Source organism: Penicillium chrysogenum, assembly GCF_028827035.1.
Source record: "Penicillium chrysogenum strain IBT 35668 chromosome Unknown utg000004l_segment0_segment0, whole genome shotgun sequence".
In the NCBI taxonomy this organism is placed as follows: domain Eukaryota; kingdom Fungi; phylum Ascomycota; class Eurotiomycetes; order Eurotiales; family Aspergillaceae; genus Penicillium; species Penicillium chrysogenum.
In genome coordinates, this window is record NW_026622752.1 from 2,176,721 (window position 1) to 2,192,394 (window position 15,674).

General features: G+C 44.8%; 3 protein-coding genes across 3 annotated transcripts; 1 reads left to right on the top strand and 2 right to left on the bottom strand.

The window, feature by feature from the left end:
* Positions 1-776: 776 nt before the first annotated feature.
* N7489_006769 (putative glutaminase) lies at positions 777-3,447 on the bottom strand (the record flags this gene model as incomplete). Its single annotated transcript, XM_056712519.1, has 5 exons — positions 777-1,403; positions 1,459-1,589; positions 1,653-2,661; positions 2,714-3,113; positions 3,179-3,447. The coding sequence occupies 5 exons, from the start codon at positions 3,445-3,447 to the stop codon at positions 777-779; spliced, it is 2,436 nt and encodes an 811-aa protein (XP_056566234.1).
* Positions 3,448-4,959: 1,512 nt separating this feature from the next.
* On the top strand, positions 4,960-6,118 carry N7489_006770 (uncharacterized protein; the record flags this gene model as incomplete). Its single annotated transcript, XM_056712520.1, has 3 exons — positions 4,960-5,271; positions 5,349-5,507; positions 5,573-6,118. The coding sequence occupies 3 exons, from the start codon at positions 4,960-4,962 to the stop codon at positions 6,116-6,118; spliced, it is 1,017 nt and encodes a 338-aa protein (XP_056566235.1).
* A 414-nt stretch (positions 6,119-6,532) lies between these two features.
* Positions 6,533-8,162, bottom strand: dbp8 (ATP-dependent RNA helicase DBP8; the record flags this gene model as incomplete). Its single annotated transcript, XM_056712521.1, has 2 exons — positions 6,533-7,592; positions 7,660-8,162. The coding sequence occupies 2 exons, from the start codon at positions 8,160-8,162 to the stop codon at positions 6,533-6,535; spliced, it is 1,563 nt and encodes a 520-aa protein (XP_056566236.1).
* Positions 8,163-15,674: the final 7,512 nt, after the last annotated feature.

Here is a 15,674-nt window from a genome sequence, read left to right on the forward strand (position 1 = left end):
CCCAGCCTCGGCGGCAACTAAATTGCCTAACCTTGTCAGGAACTCGTGCTCCCAGACGCGGATATCCTTTCCTTTCCCGACTCTTCCATCCCTTTTCTCCATCTGCTAGGTGTGCAAGTTCACCCGGAGGTGGTATCTATTGTGTCGCTTCGTCTGTGATGGTTTTTATTTTCTCTTTCTATGGGGATCGGGCTTGACGGGAGTTTGGGGGATGCGAAGGATTATCCGTGCTCTGCTGGATGCGAAAACTGCCCAGATTTAAGTTTTTTCTTTCTCTTGGGAAAAGACATATTCCGGGTTGGTCTTATATGTGTTGTGTGTTTTTACATTTGCCTTCGGTGAGCAAACGCGAATTGGATGACTGAATTCGACGGGCCCATGTAATTTGAATCGATCCAGAAGAAGTCAACAAAAAAATAGGAACGCAAAGAAATCTTCAATTGAATTACGGGACAATGTCTGGCTTCTTATACTCTAGTGAATTAGTATCTCATAAGATCTACCGGTGGGGTTGTACTTCGGCAGGCAGATGTACGCTTCTCGAAGTATACGGACTTGCACTTGCACGGGAATAGACCAAAGTCGGGCTTGTATGTAACCTTGAATCTACCAAGGTGCTATGGACATCACCCTGTCTAAGTATATACTAATGATACGATAGCCGAAGTTGCAAAGTTCTGGCCCGGGGTATGGATAAGAAAATGAGAAGCGACAACAGATCCACTGTGTCAACAGCCTTGCTCCATCCATGACCCCTCGTGACGAAATGCAAGCTTCTACAGCTCACCCTCGCCATGGCGGTTCCGCCCCGACATGGTGAATTCTTTCGCGGCGGACTCGGCACTCTGGGCCCAAAGTGCCAAGGTCTCGTTATCAACATCGTCGAGGAAAGATAGGCCTGGCATGGCCTTTCCACCACAGGCACGCTCCAATGCTAGGAAAGCAAAATGGCCACCAATGACAGGCCGAGCGAAGAAGTTCGGACCAGGGAAGCCCCCGTCACCCTCCGTGTTGTGCAAGTCCGTGAATGGACGATCGGTGGTGGTCTCATTGACCCACAGGGCGACAGACTCAAGGATCTCTGAACGCACAGGCTTGGAGGCGACAGCCATTGAGAAGAACTCCCAGTCAGTTTTGGTGTACATGTGGCGGCTGTCGAGAGGCAGGCCGTACTTCTGACGCACATAGTGATACCAGAGAGACTGCTTCTGGTAGATGCGGCGCGGAACAAAGCCAGGTGAATCAGTATCGGTATTCTCTAGGTGGAAGCACAGCTGGGCATCGGCGTAGAGGTTGTAGATCGTTGTCCAAGAGCCATACCAGTCGTATGCAAGCTTGGCATGGGAGCCATCTCGGGACATGCCAAACTCCTCCCATTTGGCGATGTAGTCACTGGCGACTTTCTGCGGGTGTAGTTAGTCAATCCGCCATGACACACAGATAAAAGATGCTTCATACCTTGAAATAAGCAGCGTCGGCATCGTGACCGGCTACCTCGGCGATCTTGCTCATGGCGTTGATGCCCACAATACCCTTGAGAGCCAAATTGGTCTGGAGAGCCAGCCAGCCAGCAAAGTCATCCGTAGAAACTGTTCTCGGAATTAGCTTGGATGAATACATCATCAGAAAAAGACAAGAGAAATTGATCTTACGTTGGTTAGCAGGCTCAAGAGAGAACTCCACCAGATATCCAGTCCACTGTTTCCAAAGACTATAGCTCCGCTTAACCCATTTCTCAGCCTGGTGCTGGCCTTTACTACCGCCACCCCATTTGCTGTCTTGGTGGGCAATTCCGGACACTACCTGTAGATCGCGAAGGGGGAACAGTCCAGAAGTCTCGCCTTTGGAGCTTGACGAGGGCAGCCCCTGTGTTGACCAAATGGACGAGGCCGCGGTAGGGTCTTCGTAGCGAAGCGAGTTCACGATAGCCAAACCCATAATGAGGATATTACCACACTCTTCGACCGGCATATACTCATCCCTCCCATCAGGATGTCCGGTGGCATTGGGGAAGTGTGTACCCAAATCGTGCATCGCATACTTATTGGGATATTGTCCGCTCAGCATGTGCTCGATCAGCGGCTCCAAAAGGTACGCCAACCACCGAGGGTTCGTGTACAGGAAGAAGGGGAACGCGGGGAAGATGACATCGATGGTTTGGAAGTTGCCATTCGAAGAGATCTCCTTTAGAAACAGGATCGGGTCATCCGGGGTTCCTGAAAAGGTAGTTGCACCCATGACCTGCCGCGCACTAAGGGCAACAATGTCAACATAGTCATCGGCTCCCGATAAGTAAGCGTCATCTGCCACTTGCTGCGAGTAATTGGATGCTAGAGAGCTAGCTGCAGCGTAGTCCGTGTAATGGAAACTCAGGAGCTCCTCGGTTGTTGGGTACCAGGCTTCCCACAAGGGTCGCATCATGGTGAGCCCCCGAGACGACGCATACTGAACAACGGGGACTTGAATAAAAGCGAGAGTGAAGGTGACGCTGTCGTCGTAAACCTTCGATGAATGGCCAAGGTGGAAAGACTTGGAGAACGCAAAAACCGGCTCTCGATCCCGAATAGGGCGGAATTTCTTATCGTTGGCGTTTCGCAGAGTTCCAGAGCTAGCGAAGCCTCGACGCACATCAGTCGCATACCCAGATTGGAATTTAGCATCCTGTATTGTGATCAGCTATTGATCAGTTCATTTTTTGGCAGATAGGACCTACACATGGTCCAGTGAAATGAAGGGTGCCCCATTCCGCACGATCGCGAATCTCTGAGAGAAGAAGCTCGTTCTCCCTCTGCACTTGCCATCGCTTGAGTGCAAGTCCCTCTTGCTCGGTCTCCAAATTACCTATTTCCCACTTGATCTTGCTACCGGTATCTCCGCTGACCCAGCGGCCATCAACATCCATATAGATGCTGACGTCGACATCGCCTTGGACATCGATTGTGACATACGAGGCCGGGATTGACTGACGTAGAGTTGAAGTTGGTGTAATGGGTGAAAGGAATGAAACTGTAATGCCGAGAGGGTTTCCGGTACCAGTGTCAATGTGGTAGGTCAGGTTGGTCGTTGAGGCATCATAGTTCAGACCAAGGTATTTAGGGAACTTGGTCTTGTAGCTGCTATTTGTTAGTATCTAAATGTCTCCCGGACCAGACCTTTTTCAAATATTTCAAATACATACTCTGATTTATCATCCAAGGATTCATGAGGCTTGCCAAGTAGAGGGTAAACGGTTTTCTGACTTGGAAGGTGAGCCATCAACGAAAGGCCCACCTCCTCTCCAGTGTAGAACATGGGCCATTTTGACCAAGGTGCATCCCGAGCATTGGCAAGCCAGGTGCTGAGATATGGATTTCGTACGACCAAGGGGATTACGGGTGGAGTGAGCGTAGATGCGATGCTAACCGCTGCCTGGAAGACAGCGGCCAGGACCACAAGTGACAGCTGCATGGTCACACTTCTGGTGACGCACAGTCCAGTCCAATATAATAATTGCAGTAATAGCTGAGGTCGTGTAACGAATGTATAACGAATGTGCAAAAGAGTCGTGATGTTGGAGAAAGAAGAGGATCAAGGGAGAGAGAGAGAATGTTGAATGAATGCGGGGAAGGGAAGGATCAACGTTGGAAGTCCCTTGGCCTTGGGAAGTCGATACTGAGGTGATCGTCAATCTAGGAGTTGCTTTGTTGATTTCTCTTTTCTTTTTTTACCCTATTTCTCCTTTATAATATACTAGAAGTTACCTAGGTAGCCCTAGTGGTTCTCCTTCTCATTCGATGATGTCATGCGGAGAGAGCACTATCTAGGTATCTGTTATTACCATCTACATATTCACCAAAAAGAATAGAGGAAATAGCTTGATAAGGAAAGCAAATGTAAGTTATTGCCATATTTAGCTATCTGTCTCGATTTTCCAAGCTTGGTTGTACTATATAGATGTTCTACCTATTAGTTACAATATGTTGGCCGTTAGTCGTGGGTCTTATATAACTAGACCACTAAATAGATGTTACTTAGAGAGCATCACCTTCAGTAGAGGTCTATAGCAGTTTGGAAAAGGTGGGAAAGGAAGCTAGACATGCACCTCCAGGGCTGGATGCATGGATTTCATAATGTCATTGATCACAATGGGATTATTCACAATATACCTCCCGAGGTCAGGCCTGCCATGGGCTATTAACTATCTTTTCCCCAACTATATTATTACATACATGCTTATTCATTTTGACCCCCTGCAGTCTTACTCAAGTAAAAGCGTAAATAACATTTCTGTTTTTCTCCTAGAATTTAATCATATACCGCGTGGGGTCTCTAACCCTTATGGATCCAGGACACGAAAAGCACGACGGAGTCGACGCGCCCCAGGCCGGGGTTAAGCACTCCGTGTTTGACAGTATTGTAATCGTTATAAGCCCTAGAAAAGCAAATTAGAGCAATAGGGTATATAAAAAGACTAGAAGACTTGGATCTTCAATATCAGAAGGTCTCATATGGGAACATCGAGAAGCAAAGTCAATGTCATACGCGTGTATAGAATAACATATAGCAATCAACTGCTATAAAACATTCTAAACCAAACCAATAGTATTAATTGTATCAAAACATCCAAAAAATAGCAATGTCCAAATCGAAATCCTAGACGAAATTCCGAACGCGTGCTCAACACGCCCGTGTGGAGCCCTAGTCCGTGCTCTATACAAGGCTAGTAAGTTAACTAAACGCGGTCGACGCGCGAGACCGTTTTTCCTTTTCCCAGTTCGACTCTCAACTTTCGACTTTCTATCTTATACCTACTCCTCAACTTTCTACTTCCAATTGTGATTGCAAATTCTCTTTGCACATCGCATTGGTCCGCGTCAACATCACACTTCCCCGCAGCACTTCCGGCTTCTACTATCTCGACCTTCTGTTCCTCTCAATCCTACCCTCGAACCCACTCGGGAACTACTCCAGAGCTCCATAATGAATTCAACTTCAGTGCAATTCAGTCCCATCAAGGACGGACGACGAATTCTCGGCGAGAAAGACTCAAACGCGTGTTTATCCCCCGCCACACACGCCAAACCATCATTCCCGGCCATTGGGACCCCAGTCAAGCGGATGTCGATTGCTACCTCACCTAAGAAACTCCTCCCCTCTCCCATCTTTGCAGGCCAAAAACGGACACGGGATCAAGTGGACGAGATGGAAGACCACCTCGGACACGTGCAGGCGCGGGAATCCTCTCCGCAGCCCGGCGTCCAATCTCCTCTCAATGATGATATGCAAAGCCAGGTAAGCTCATGCGAGACAGACAAAGAAGTCCCGAGAATGATCAATCCAAAGCTAACCCTATAACGCGCGAATAATAGATCAACCAAACCCCCACACCACAAAACTCACAACCTGAATGCGACCAAACACAGGATCTAATGGACACCGATCAATCTTTCAATGTGCCCAGCACCCCCGAGCAAGAAACGCGTAGCGTTATCTCAGACCCCGAGACGCGCAAAATGTTCATCCAACAAGTATGCGAACCATGATATCAGTATCAAACATCTTCCCCAGCAGGCAGCTTCTAACAATTGAAAAGAAAGCAACCCTTCTCCGATCAAGACTACAGAGCGCAATGCGCAATGTGACAGACCACCAATTCGACCGCCGGCTCTCCGAGCTAGAAGCCCACAGCCGCAAATGCCCACGGCTGTCACTCTCCGTCCTCTCCACACCACCCCTCTCATCTCGCAAACACTTCACATCCTTCTCATCCTTCTCATCCTCGCATATGAAGACACCCCGCATCGGCTGCGCTGGCTTCACTTCCACTCCCTCCCATAGTACACCCGATCTTCCAGGCCGACCTTCCCCATTGTCTTCCAGCGTTGTTCAGCAGCGCACAAAGTCACACGCGCAACGAACACCGCCTCGTGGGCTCGGTTCCCCAATGCAGCTGAGTAGTCCTCCGGCTACGGTTATTCGCCGTGAAGCCGATAGGGAAACAAGCATGGGCCCAAGAGCCGAGCTCGGCATGAATGATGTGGATGCCATGTCGCCATCACAGCGAGGTGACGCGGTCGATGGGTTATTGAAACTCATGAGTACGGCAGGCAATCAAAGTTCCGACTCGTGGACTGGGTGATTCGGCTGCATTGTCTTCTTTTCTGTGTTGATATTCTGTCCAGACTACTGCTTGCTGTGTGGGGCATGTCTGAGTGAATAAGTCGCATTGCAATGGATAGCAGCCATTTCCCAAGGCAATGTATTGCATGATGTAAAGGGTCAAACGAGCATATCGAGATACGTTGATATACTTCAAATGTTAGTCCTAGCATGGCAGCGGGTATCCCTTTTTGGAAGCATGCAGCATTAGAATAATTCGTCTATACGTTGCGATAAATGATACCATTTGTGCGTTTGAACAATTATAGGATGAGGAAGTTGAAACAAATACCTACAAATGCACATAGGTATACACTTCAGGTCCAATCCCAGAAAGAAGATCGCTAAATATATCAATTCATACAAGGTAGATAGCATCTATCTAAGACGTCCCTCAGCGGACCTTCTTCAACTTATTACGCTTCCGTCCAAGGATATCACGACCCTCATCAATCTCACCCGCAGCCTCACGCTTCGCGGAGCCAACCTCCTTAAGCAAACCGGTTCTAACAACACGGCTCTCAATATTGACGCCTTCCTGCGCGAACTCCTCCATCTGCCTACCAACCCGCTCCTCAATAGCAAGAACGAGTTCAACATCACGCTGACCAATAAGAGTGGTAGCCTCACCACTCCGGCCCGCACGCGCAGTACGACCAACACGGTGCACATAATCATCCGGGTTCCGGGGCACTTCGTAATTGATAACCAGCTCTACGGAGGGGATATCGAGACCACGCGAAGCAACGTCCGTAGCAACCAAGACACGGGCAGCCGTGGCTCGGAAACGAGCCAGGTTAGCCGTGCGCTCGGATTGGGGGAGGATACTGTGGAGGGAGGTAATGCGGTGGCCGAGACGGCGGAGGGTGCGTTCTAGCAGATCGCATGTTTTGGTATGGTTGCAGAAGACGATGACCGGCTTAGTGACGTTTACTTCGGTGGAGAGCAGCGCATGCAGGAAGGCCTCGCGGTGCGTCATCGGGACCTTTAGGTATGTCTGCTTGAGGGTTGGCGGGATCTTGCCTTGGTTCTCGGTGCCGATCTCGGTCATGAAGATCGGTGGCTTGTTGCCTGCTGCTGGCATGGACTTCAATGCCCGCACTTCGGCTGTCATGGTCGCTGTGAACAGCAGAGTTTGACGCTCTGCGGATGGCGGAAGTGCTCCGAGGCATGTCTCCACGTCTGGTAGCATGCTTCCTGGCCCACTGGCGAGCAGGCGATCAGCTTCATCGAGAACAACCATTTTGACGCGGCGGAGACCGGCCACTGTGTCTTCTCCGGACGTTTTGATGTGGTCGGCTAGTCGGCCGGGTGTCGCGATGACTACGTGCGGCCGGCTCGCAAGTTCAATAGCCTGCTGGCGCATATCCATGCCTCCGACGACAAGGATAGGCTTCATATTTTGCGGGGCGGAAACGGCCCTGAATTGTTCGTAGATCTGGAGTGCAAGCTCACTAGACAGAGAAAATAAGGTCAGTCAGTAAAGACGAAAGACAAAACTCATACCCACCATGAACATACCGAGTTGGAGTCAAAACCAAAGCGTAGATCCCGAATGGATTCCGCGCCCACTGCTGCATAATTGGAACCGCAAAGGCCATAGTCTTTCCGGAACCAGTGCGACTTCCACCAATACAGTCTTTCCCCTTTAGAATCTCAGGAATACAAGCCTTCTGAATAGCAGTTGGCCGTTTGATCGCCATTGTGGCCAACGAAGAGACAAGCCAAGGTGCGACATCCAATTCTGCGAAAGTGGACAGCCCACTCTGTTTACCAAGCTCAATTGCATCGCTAATAAGAACGGGTTCCTCTTCCTTTGACTCGGGCTCCTTCTCTACCTCACCCTTCTTCTTGATACGAGAGAGGGTAGGGAGCGGCGCAGGTGCGACGTATGAGTCGTTGGACGACTCTGAGAGACGGCGACGCTTGGGGGCTCGGTCGTCGACATCGGGCTGTTCCACATCGGAATTATCAGATACATCAGAGTCCTCGAACTCTGGATTCTCTGTGATCGGGGGCGCCATCTTGTTTGCGACTGTCTATCAGGACGAAATAATTTTGCGGCAGAAAAAGTTATCTCCAACAAGCGGTGGGGGTTGGCGGCCTGGTTTGTAAGGCACAAAACATGCAACTAACGTAATCGGAAAGCGAGTGGCCACTGTAAGCGAGTGGCCACCACCTCCAAAAACGCGTCTATGAACTAGCACTTAGTTAATTCAACTACCCACTATACCACCAATTCGCTCCCAATCCTCTACAAATTCAATAGAGTAAGAGGGTAGGATCTTATTAGCTATCCAGGCTTTTAAAAATGGAGATATTATATCTATTACTCTCGCTACTCGCACTTATAAAGTCCCGCGTATAACTCTCCGCCACCGGCTTAGTGGTATATAACACCGCGCGATTTCTCGCGCTAACTTATATAAATTAATATAAATTAAGGAGGAATCTCTTAAAAAATGGATTCTATCTATAGATACTCGCGGATTAGTATCCCGGCCCTCTACTATACGAGAAATAGCGAATCTTCTCCTCGAAAAGTGTGGAACCACCCCGGTTCTTTCGGTTAGCGATAAATAGGTTTATAATTTTATAAACCGGCACCCTCTCCTTTCCTCCCGGTTCTCGAGACGCTATAATTACGAACGTACGAAGTGCGAAGACCCGAAGATTATTATAGAGTGGTTTAATCTTATTTAAAAAACGATCCTTTAATTTAGGATTGACCCCGATAACGTTTATAACTTTAACGAGACTAGTTTCGCGATAGGGTTAACTACTACGGTAAAGGTGATAACGAGGAGTGAATACTATAGTCGGCGAGCACTTTTATAGCCTAGAAATCGAGAATAGGTGACTATTATCGAGTGTACGAATACTACTAGCTAGGCCCTCCCCCCGTATATAATTTTTAAAGGCAAAGTCTTTATTAAATCTTAGTTTAACGGCCTCCCGGAGGACTAGCGATTTAAGGTTAGTCCTAATAGATAGACCTCTAATAAAATTGGACTTCGCTAGCTTAAAAAGCTCTTTATTCCTACCACTTCTTTATATACGAAGGGGGGTATCGGCTTTTAATACTTAACGGCTATAGAAGTTATTTAACCCCGAGATTCGATAAAATCTATAAAGAAAATAAAATCATACTAATCTATATGCCTCTGCACTCCTCTTATCTTTTATAGCCTCTCGATATCGGCTGTTTTACGGTACTAAAACGCTCGTACGGCCGGATAGTTAAAATAAAAATACGGAACGGAATCAATTATATCGATAAACTTGATTTCCTCGAAGTATATCCTCTCGCACGAATTAAAGCTTTTAAATCAGAGACTATTAAAAATAGCTTTCGATCTACTAGTTTAATACCTTTTATACCGGAGAGAGTGATTTCGAAGCTTAATATCCGGCTTACTACCCCTACCCCCCTCCTAGCCGGGGTAGTGATTAGGATCTAAAAACGCCTTTAAACTATATATAATTAGAAAAGTAAGCTTCCTCTATTAAAGTATTACTTCGTATAAGATTAAGAAGCCCCCTAAGCCCGCTTAATTCCGCTATTAACTAGGTTTTAAAAGCCTGCTAGATTATAATATAATCCGCCGTATTACTAGAGAAAGAAGTGAGCGATTTACGCGCTAAAAACGAGAAGAAAAAGTAAAAGCGAACTCGATCTATAAGGACGATAGTCTACGAAGGGGATCTCTTAGTTTAGGAGGTTCGTAAGCTACGTTTAGAGCTATTTAAGGCCTAAGTTACGCGTATCAATAACTATCGTAAGTAGGTTTCGGAAGGTTTAAAACCGCCTCCCTAGGCCGGACGAGTATATAGGATATGTAGAAAGCTAGGCTATAGAAGAGAGACATACCTAGATAGATAATGATTTTAGTTTATTTAATTTAATAGCGTTTTGGTTAAGATAAATGCATTTAAAAACTATATATGGGGGGAGGGTGGCCACTCGCTTTCCGATTACGTTAACGTATTTCACTACCGAGCTACGCATACCACCGAGCTACACACCCCACCTAACTTCCTGAATTTAAATGCATTTATCTCAACCAAAACGCCATTAAATTAAATAAACTAAAATCATCATCTATCTGGACATGTCTCTCTCCTATATCCTAGCTTCCTACATATTCTATATGCTCGTCCGGCCTAGGGGGCGGCCTTAAACCTTCCGAAATCCGCTCACGATAGTTATTAATACGCGCTACTTAGGCCTTAAATGGCTCTGAACGTAGCTCACGGATATCCTAAACTAAGAGATCCCCTTTATAGACTATCGTCCTTATAGATCGAGTTCGCTTTTACTTTTTCTTCTCGTTTTTAGCGCGTAAATCGCTCACTTCTTTCTCTAGTAGTGCGGCGGATTATATCGTGATCTAGTAGGCCTTTAAAACCTAGTTAATAGCGGAATTAAGCGGGCTAGGGGGCTCCTTAATCTCATACGAAGTAGTGCTTTTATTAAGGAGGCTTGCTTTTACAATTGTATATAGTTCGAAGGTGTTTTTAGATCCTAATCACTACCCTAGCTAGAAGGGGGGTAGGGGTTCGAAGTCGAATATTAAGCTTCGAAATCACTCTTTCTAGTATAAAAGGGACTAAACTAGCTACTCCGAAGCTATTTTTAATAGTCTCTGATTTAAAAGCTTTAATTCGTGCGAGAGGGTATACTTCGAGGAAATCAAGTTTATTAATATGATTTATCCTAACCCGCATTTTTACTTTAACTAGCCGGCCGTACGAGCGTTTTAATACCGTAAAATAGCCTATATCTAAAGGCTATAAAAGGTAAGAGGAATACGGAGGTATATAGATCGGTATGATTTTATTTTCTTTATAGATTTTATCGAACTTCGGCGTTAAATGACTTCTATAGCCGTTAAGTATTAAAAGCCGATATACCCCCTTTATACGTATAGAAGTGGTAGGAATAAAGAGCTTTTTTAGCTAGCGAAGTCCGATTTTATTAGAGGTCTATCTATTAGGACTAACCTTAAATCGCTAATCGTCCGGGAGGCCGTCAAACTAGGATTTAATAAAGACTTTACCTTTAAAAATCACACACGGTAGAAGGGCCTAACTAGTAGCATTTATACACTTAATAGCTGTTACCTATTCACGATTTCTAGGTTATAAAAGTGCTCGCCGACCGTAGTATTCACTTCTTGTAATAACCTTCGTAGTCGCCGTTAATCCTATCGCGAAACCGGTCTTATTAAAGTTATAAACGTCGTCCGGGTGAATCCTAAATTATAAGATAGTTTTTTAAATAAGATTAAACCACCCCTTTATAACCTCTAGATCCTCACATTTCGCACGCTCGTAGTTATAACGTTTCGAGAATCGAGAGGAAAGAAGAGGACGTCGTTTAACAAATTTTATAACCTAATTTTCGCTAACCGAAAGAACCGGGCTAGATCCGCGCTTTTTAAGAAGAAGATTCGCCATTTCTCGTATAGTAGCAGGCCGGGGGGCTACTCCACGTAGATCTATAGAGAGGATCTATTTTTTAAGAGATTGCTCTTTAAGCTCAGTCAGTTTATGACCGTTAGCGCGGGTTTTAGCGCGAAATATAGTCCCACTAAGACGCGACCGGAGGGTTGATTCAGGCACTGCAAAATGGCGTGCTGCTTCCCGGATAGCGCTGATTTCTTGATTTTTAATAGCATTGATAGCTAATAAGATCCTACCCTCTCTCTCTATTGAATTTCTAGAGGATTGAGAGCGAATTGGTGGTATGGTGGGTGGTTGAATTAACTAAGTGCTAATTTATCGACGCGTTTTGGGTGGGGTGCGTAGCTCGGTGGTGTGCGCAGCTCGGTAGTGAAATACGTTAACGTAATCGGAAAGCGAGTGGCTACTGTAAGCGAGTGGCCACCACCTCTAAAAACGCGTCCATGAACTAGCACTTAGTTAATTTAACCACCCACTATGCCACTAATTCGCTCCTAATCCTCTACAAATTTAATAGAGTAAGAGGGTAGGATCTTATTAGCTATCTAGGCTTTTAAAAATGGAGATATTATATCTATTACTCTCGCTACTCGCACTTATAAAGTCCCGCGTATAACTCCCCGCTACCGGCTTAGTGGTATATAACACCGCGCGATTTCTCGCGCTAACTTATATAAATTGATATAAATTAAGGAGGAATCTCTTAAAAAATGGATTCTATCTATAGATACTCGCGGATTAGCACCCCGGCCCTCTACTATACGAGAAATAGCGAATCTTCTCCTCGAAAAGTGTGGAACTACCCCGGTTCTTTCGGTTAGCGATAAATAGGTTTATAATTTTATAAACCGGCACCCTCTCCTTTCCTCCCGGTTCTCGAGACGCTATAATTACGAACGTGCGAAGTGCGAAGACCCGAAGATTATTATAGAGTGGTTTAATCTTATTTAAAAAACTATCCTTTAATTTAGGATTGACCCCGATAACGTTTATAACTTTAACGAGACTAGTTTCGCGATAGGGTTAACCGCTATAGCGAAGGTGATAACGAGGAGTGAATACTATAGCCGGCGAGCACTTTTATAGCCTAGAAATCGAGAATAGGTGACTATTATCGAGTGTACGAATACTACTAGCTAGGCCCTCCCCCTATATATAATTTTTAAAGGTAAAGTCTTTATTAAATCTTAGTTCGACGGCCTCCTAGAGGACTAGCGATTTAAGGTTAGTCCTAATAGATAGACCTCTAATAAAATTGGACTTCACTAGCTTAAAAAGCTCTTTATTCCTACCACTTCTTTACGTACGAAGGGGGGGTATCGGCTTTTAATACTTAACGGCTATAGAAGTTATTTAACCCCGAGATTCGATAAAGTCTATAAAGAAAATAAAATTATACTAATCTATATACCTCCGCACTCCTCTTATCTTTTATAGCCTCTCGATATCGGCTATTTTACGGTGCTAAAACGCTTATATAGCCGGATAGTTAAAATGAAAATACGGAACGGAATCAATTATATCGATAAACTTAATTTCCTCGAAGTATATCCTCTCGTATAAATTAAAGCTTTTAAATTAGAGACTATTAAAAATAGCTTTCGATCTACTAGTTTAATACCTTTTATACCGGAGAGAGTGATTTCGAAGCTTAATATCCGGCTTACTACCCCTACCCCCCTCCTAGCCGGGGTAGTGATTAGGATCTAAAAACGCCTTCGAACTATATATAATTAGAAAAGTAAGCTTCCTCTATTAAAGCATTGCTTTGTATAAGATTAAGAAGCCCCCTAAGCCCGCTTAATTCCGCTATCAACTAGGTTTTAAAAGCCTACTAGATTATAATATAATCCGCTATATTACTAGAGAAAGAAGTGAGCGATTTACGCGCTAAAAACGAGAAGAAAAAGTAAAAGCGAACTCGATCTATAAGGACGATAGTCTACGAAGGGGATCTCTTAGTTTAGGAGGTTCGTGAGCTACGTTTAGAGCCATTTAAGGCCTAAGTTACGCGTATCAACAACTATCGTAAGTAGGTTTCGGAAGGTTTAAAACCGCCTCCCTAGGCCGGACGAGTATATAGGATATATAGAAAGCCAGGCTATAGAAGAGAGATATGCCTAGATAGATAATGATTTTAGTTTATTTAATTTAATGGCGTTTTGGTTGAGATAAATGCATTTAAAAACTATATATGGGGGGAGGGTGGCCACTCGCTTATAGTGGCCACTCGCTTTCCGATTACGTTAACGTAATCCACTACCGAGTGACGCACACTACCGAGTGACGCACCCCCACCCAAAACGCGTTAATTAATATAACCTTCTCTCTTCAACCACCCACTATGCCACTAATTCGTTCTCGATCGTCTAAAAATTCAACCGAGCAAGAGGGTAGGATCTTATTAGCTATCCAAGATTTTAAGAATGAAAAAATCTCTTCAATTCGTGAAGCTACACACTATTTTAAAGTGCCTAAGGCTACCCTCCGCCGCCGCCTCCGGGGTGTTCAAAACCGCGCGATTTCACGCGCTAACTCATATAAACTAACTGAGCTTAAAGAGCAATCTCTTAAAAAATAGATCCTCTCTATGGATCTATATAGAGTAGCCCCCCGGCCTACTACTATATAAGAAATGGCGAATCTTCTTCTTAAAAAGCGCGGATCTAGCCCGGTTCTTTCGGTTAGCGAAAATTGGGTTATAAAATTTGTTAAACGACGTCCTCTTCTCTCCTCTCGATTCTCGAAACGTTATAACTATAAGCGTGCGAAATGTGAGGATCCAAAAATCATAAAGGAGTGGTTTAATCTTATTTAAAAAACCATCCTATAATTTAGGATCGATCCGGATAACGTTTATAACTTTGATAAGACGGGTTTTGCGATAGGATTAACGGCGACTACGAAGGTTATTACGAGAAGCGAATACTGAGATCCGGCAGCCACTGCTCCGCACGTTTACCCATTAGACCAAAAGGTCATAACAAAGTCAGTTCATGGGAACTGACTTATTGCGGTGGTATATATATATAGGCGCCCCACAACATATATTCTCAACACATGTTATGGGATCACAATACTACGGTCGGCGAGCACTTTTATAACCTAGAAATTGTGAATAGGTGACGGCTATTAAGTGTACAAATACTACTAGTTAGGCCCTTCTACCGTATATGATTTTTAAAGGTAAAGTCTTTATTAAATCCTAGTTTAATAGCCTCCTAGACGATTAGCGATTTAAGGTTAGTCCTAATAGATAGACCTCTAATAAAATCGGACTTCGCTAGCTAAAAAAGCCCTTTATTCCTACCACTTCTATACGTATAAAGGGGGTATATCGGCTTTTAATACTTAATAGCCACGGAAGTCATTTAACGCCGAAGTTCGATAAAATCTACGAAGAAAATAAAATCATACCGATCTGTATACCTCTATATTCCTCTTACCTTTTATAGCCTTTAGATATAGGCTATTTTACGGTATTAAAACGCTCGTACGGCCGGCTAGTTAAAGTAAAAATGCGGGTTAGGATAAATTATATTAATAAACTTGATTTCCTCGAAGTATACCCTCTCGCACGAATTAAAGCTTTTAAATCAAAGACTATTAAGAATAGCTTCGGAGTAGCTAGTTTAGTCCCTTTTATACCGGAAAGAGTGATTTCGAAGCTTAATATTCGTCTTCGAACTCCTACCCCCCTTCTAGCCGGGGTAGTGATTAGGATCTAAAAACACCTTCGAACTATATATAATTGTAAAAGTAAGCCTCCTTAATAAAAGCACTACTTCGTACGAGATTAAGGAGCCCCCCTAGCCCGCTTAATTCCGCTATTAACTAGGTTTTAAAAGCCTACTAGATCACGATATAATCCGCCGTACTACTAGAGAAAGAAGTAAGCGATTTACGCGCTAAAAACGAGAAGAAAAAGCAAAAGCGAACTCGATCTATAAGGACGATAGTCCACGAAGGGGATCTCTCAGTTTAGGATGTTCGTGAGCTACGTTCAGAGCCATTTAAGGCCTAAGTAGCGCGTATCAACAACTATCGTGAGCAGGTTTCGGAAGGTTTAA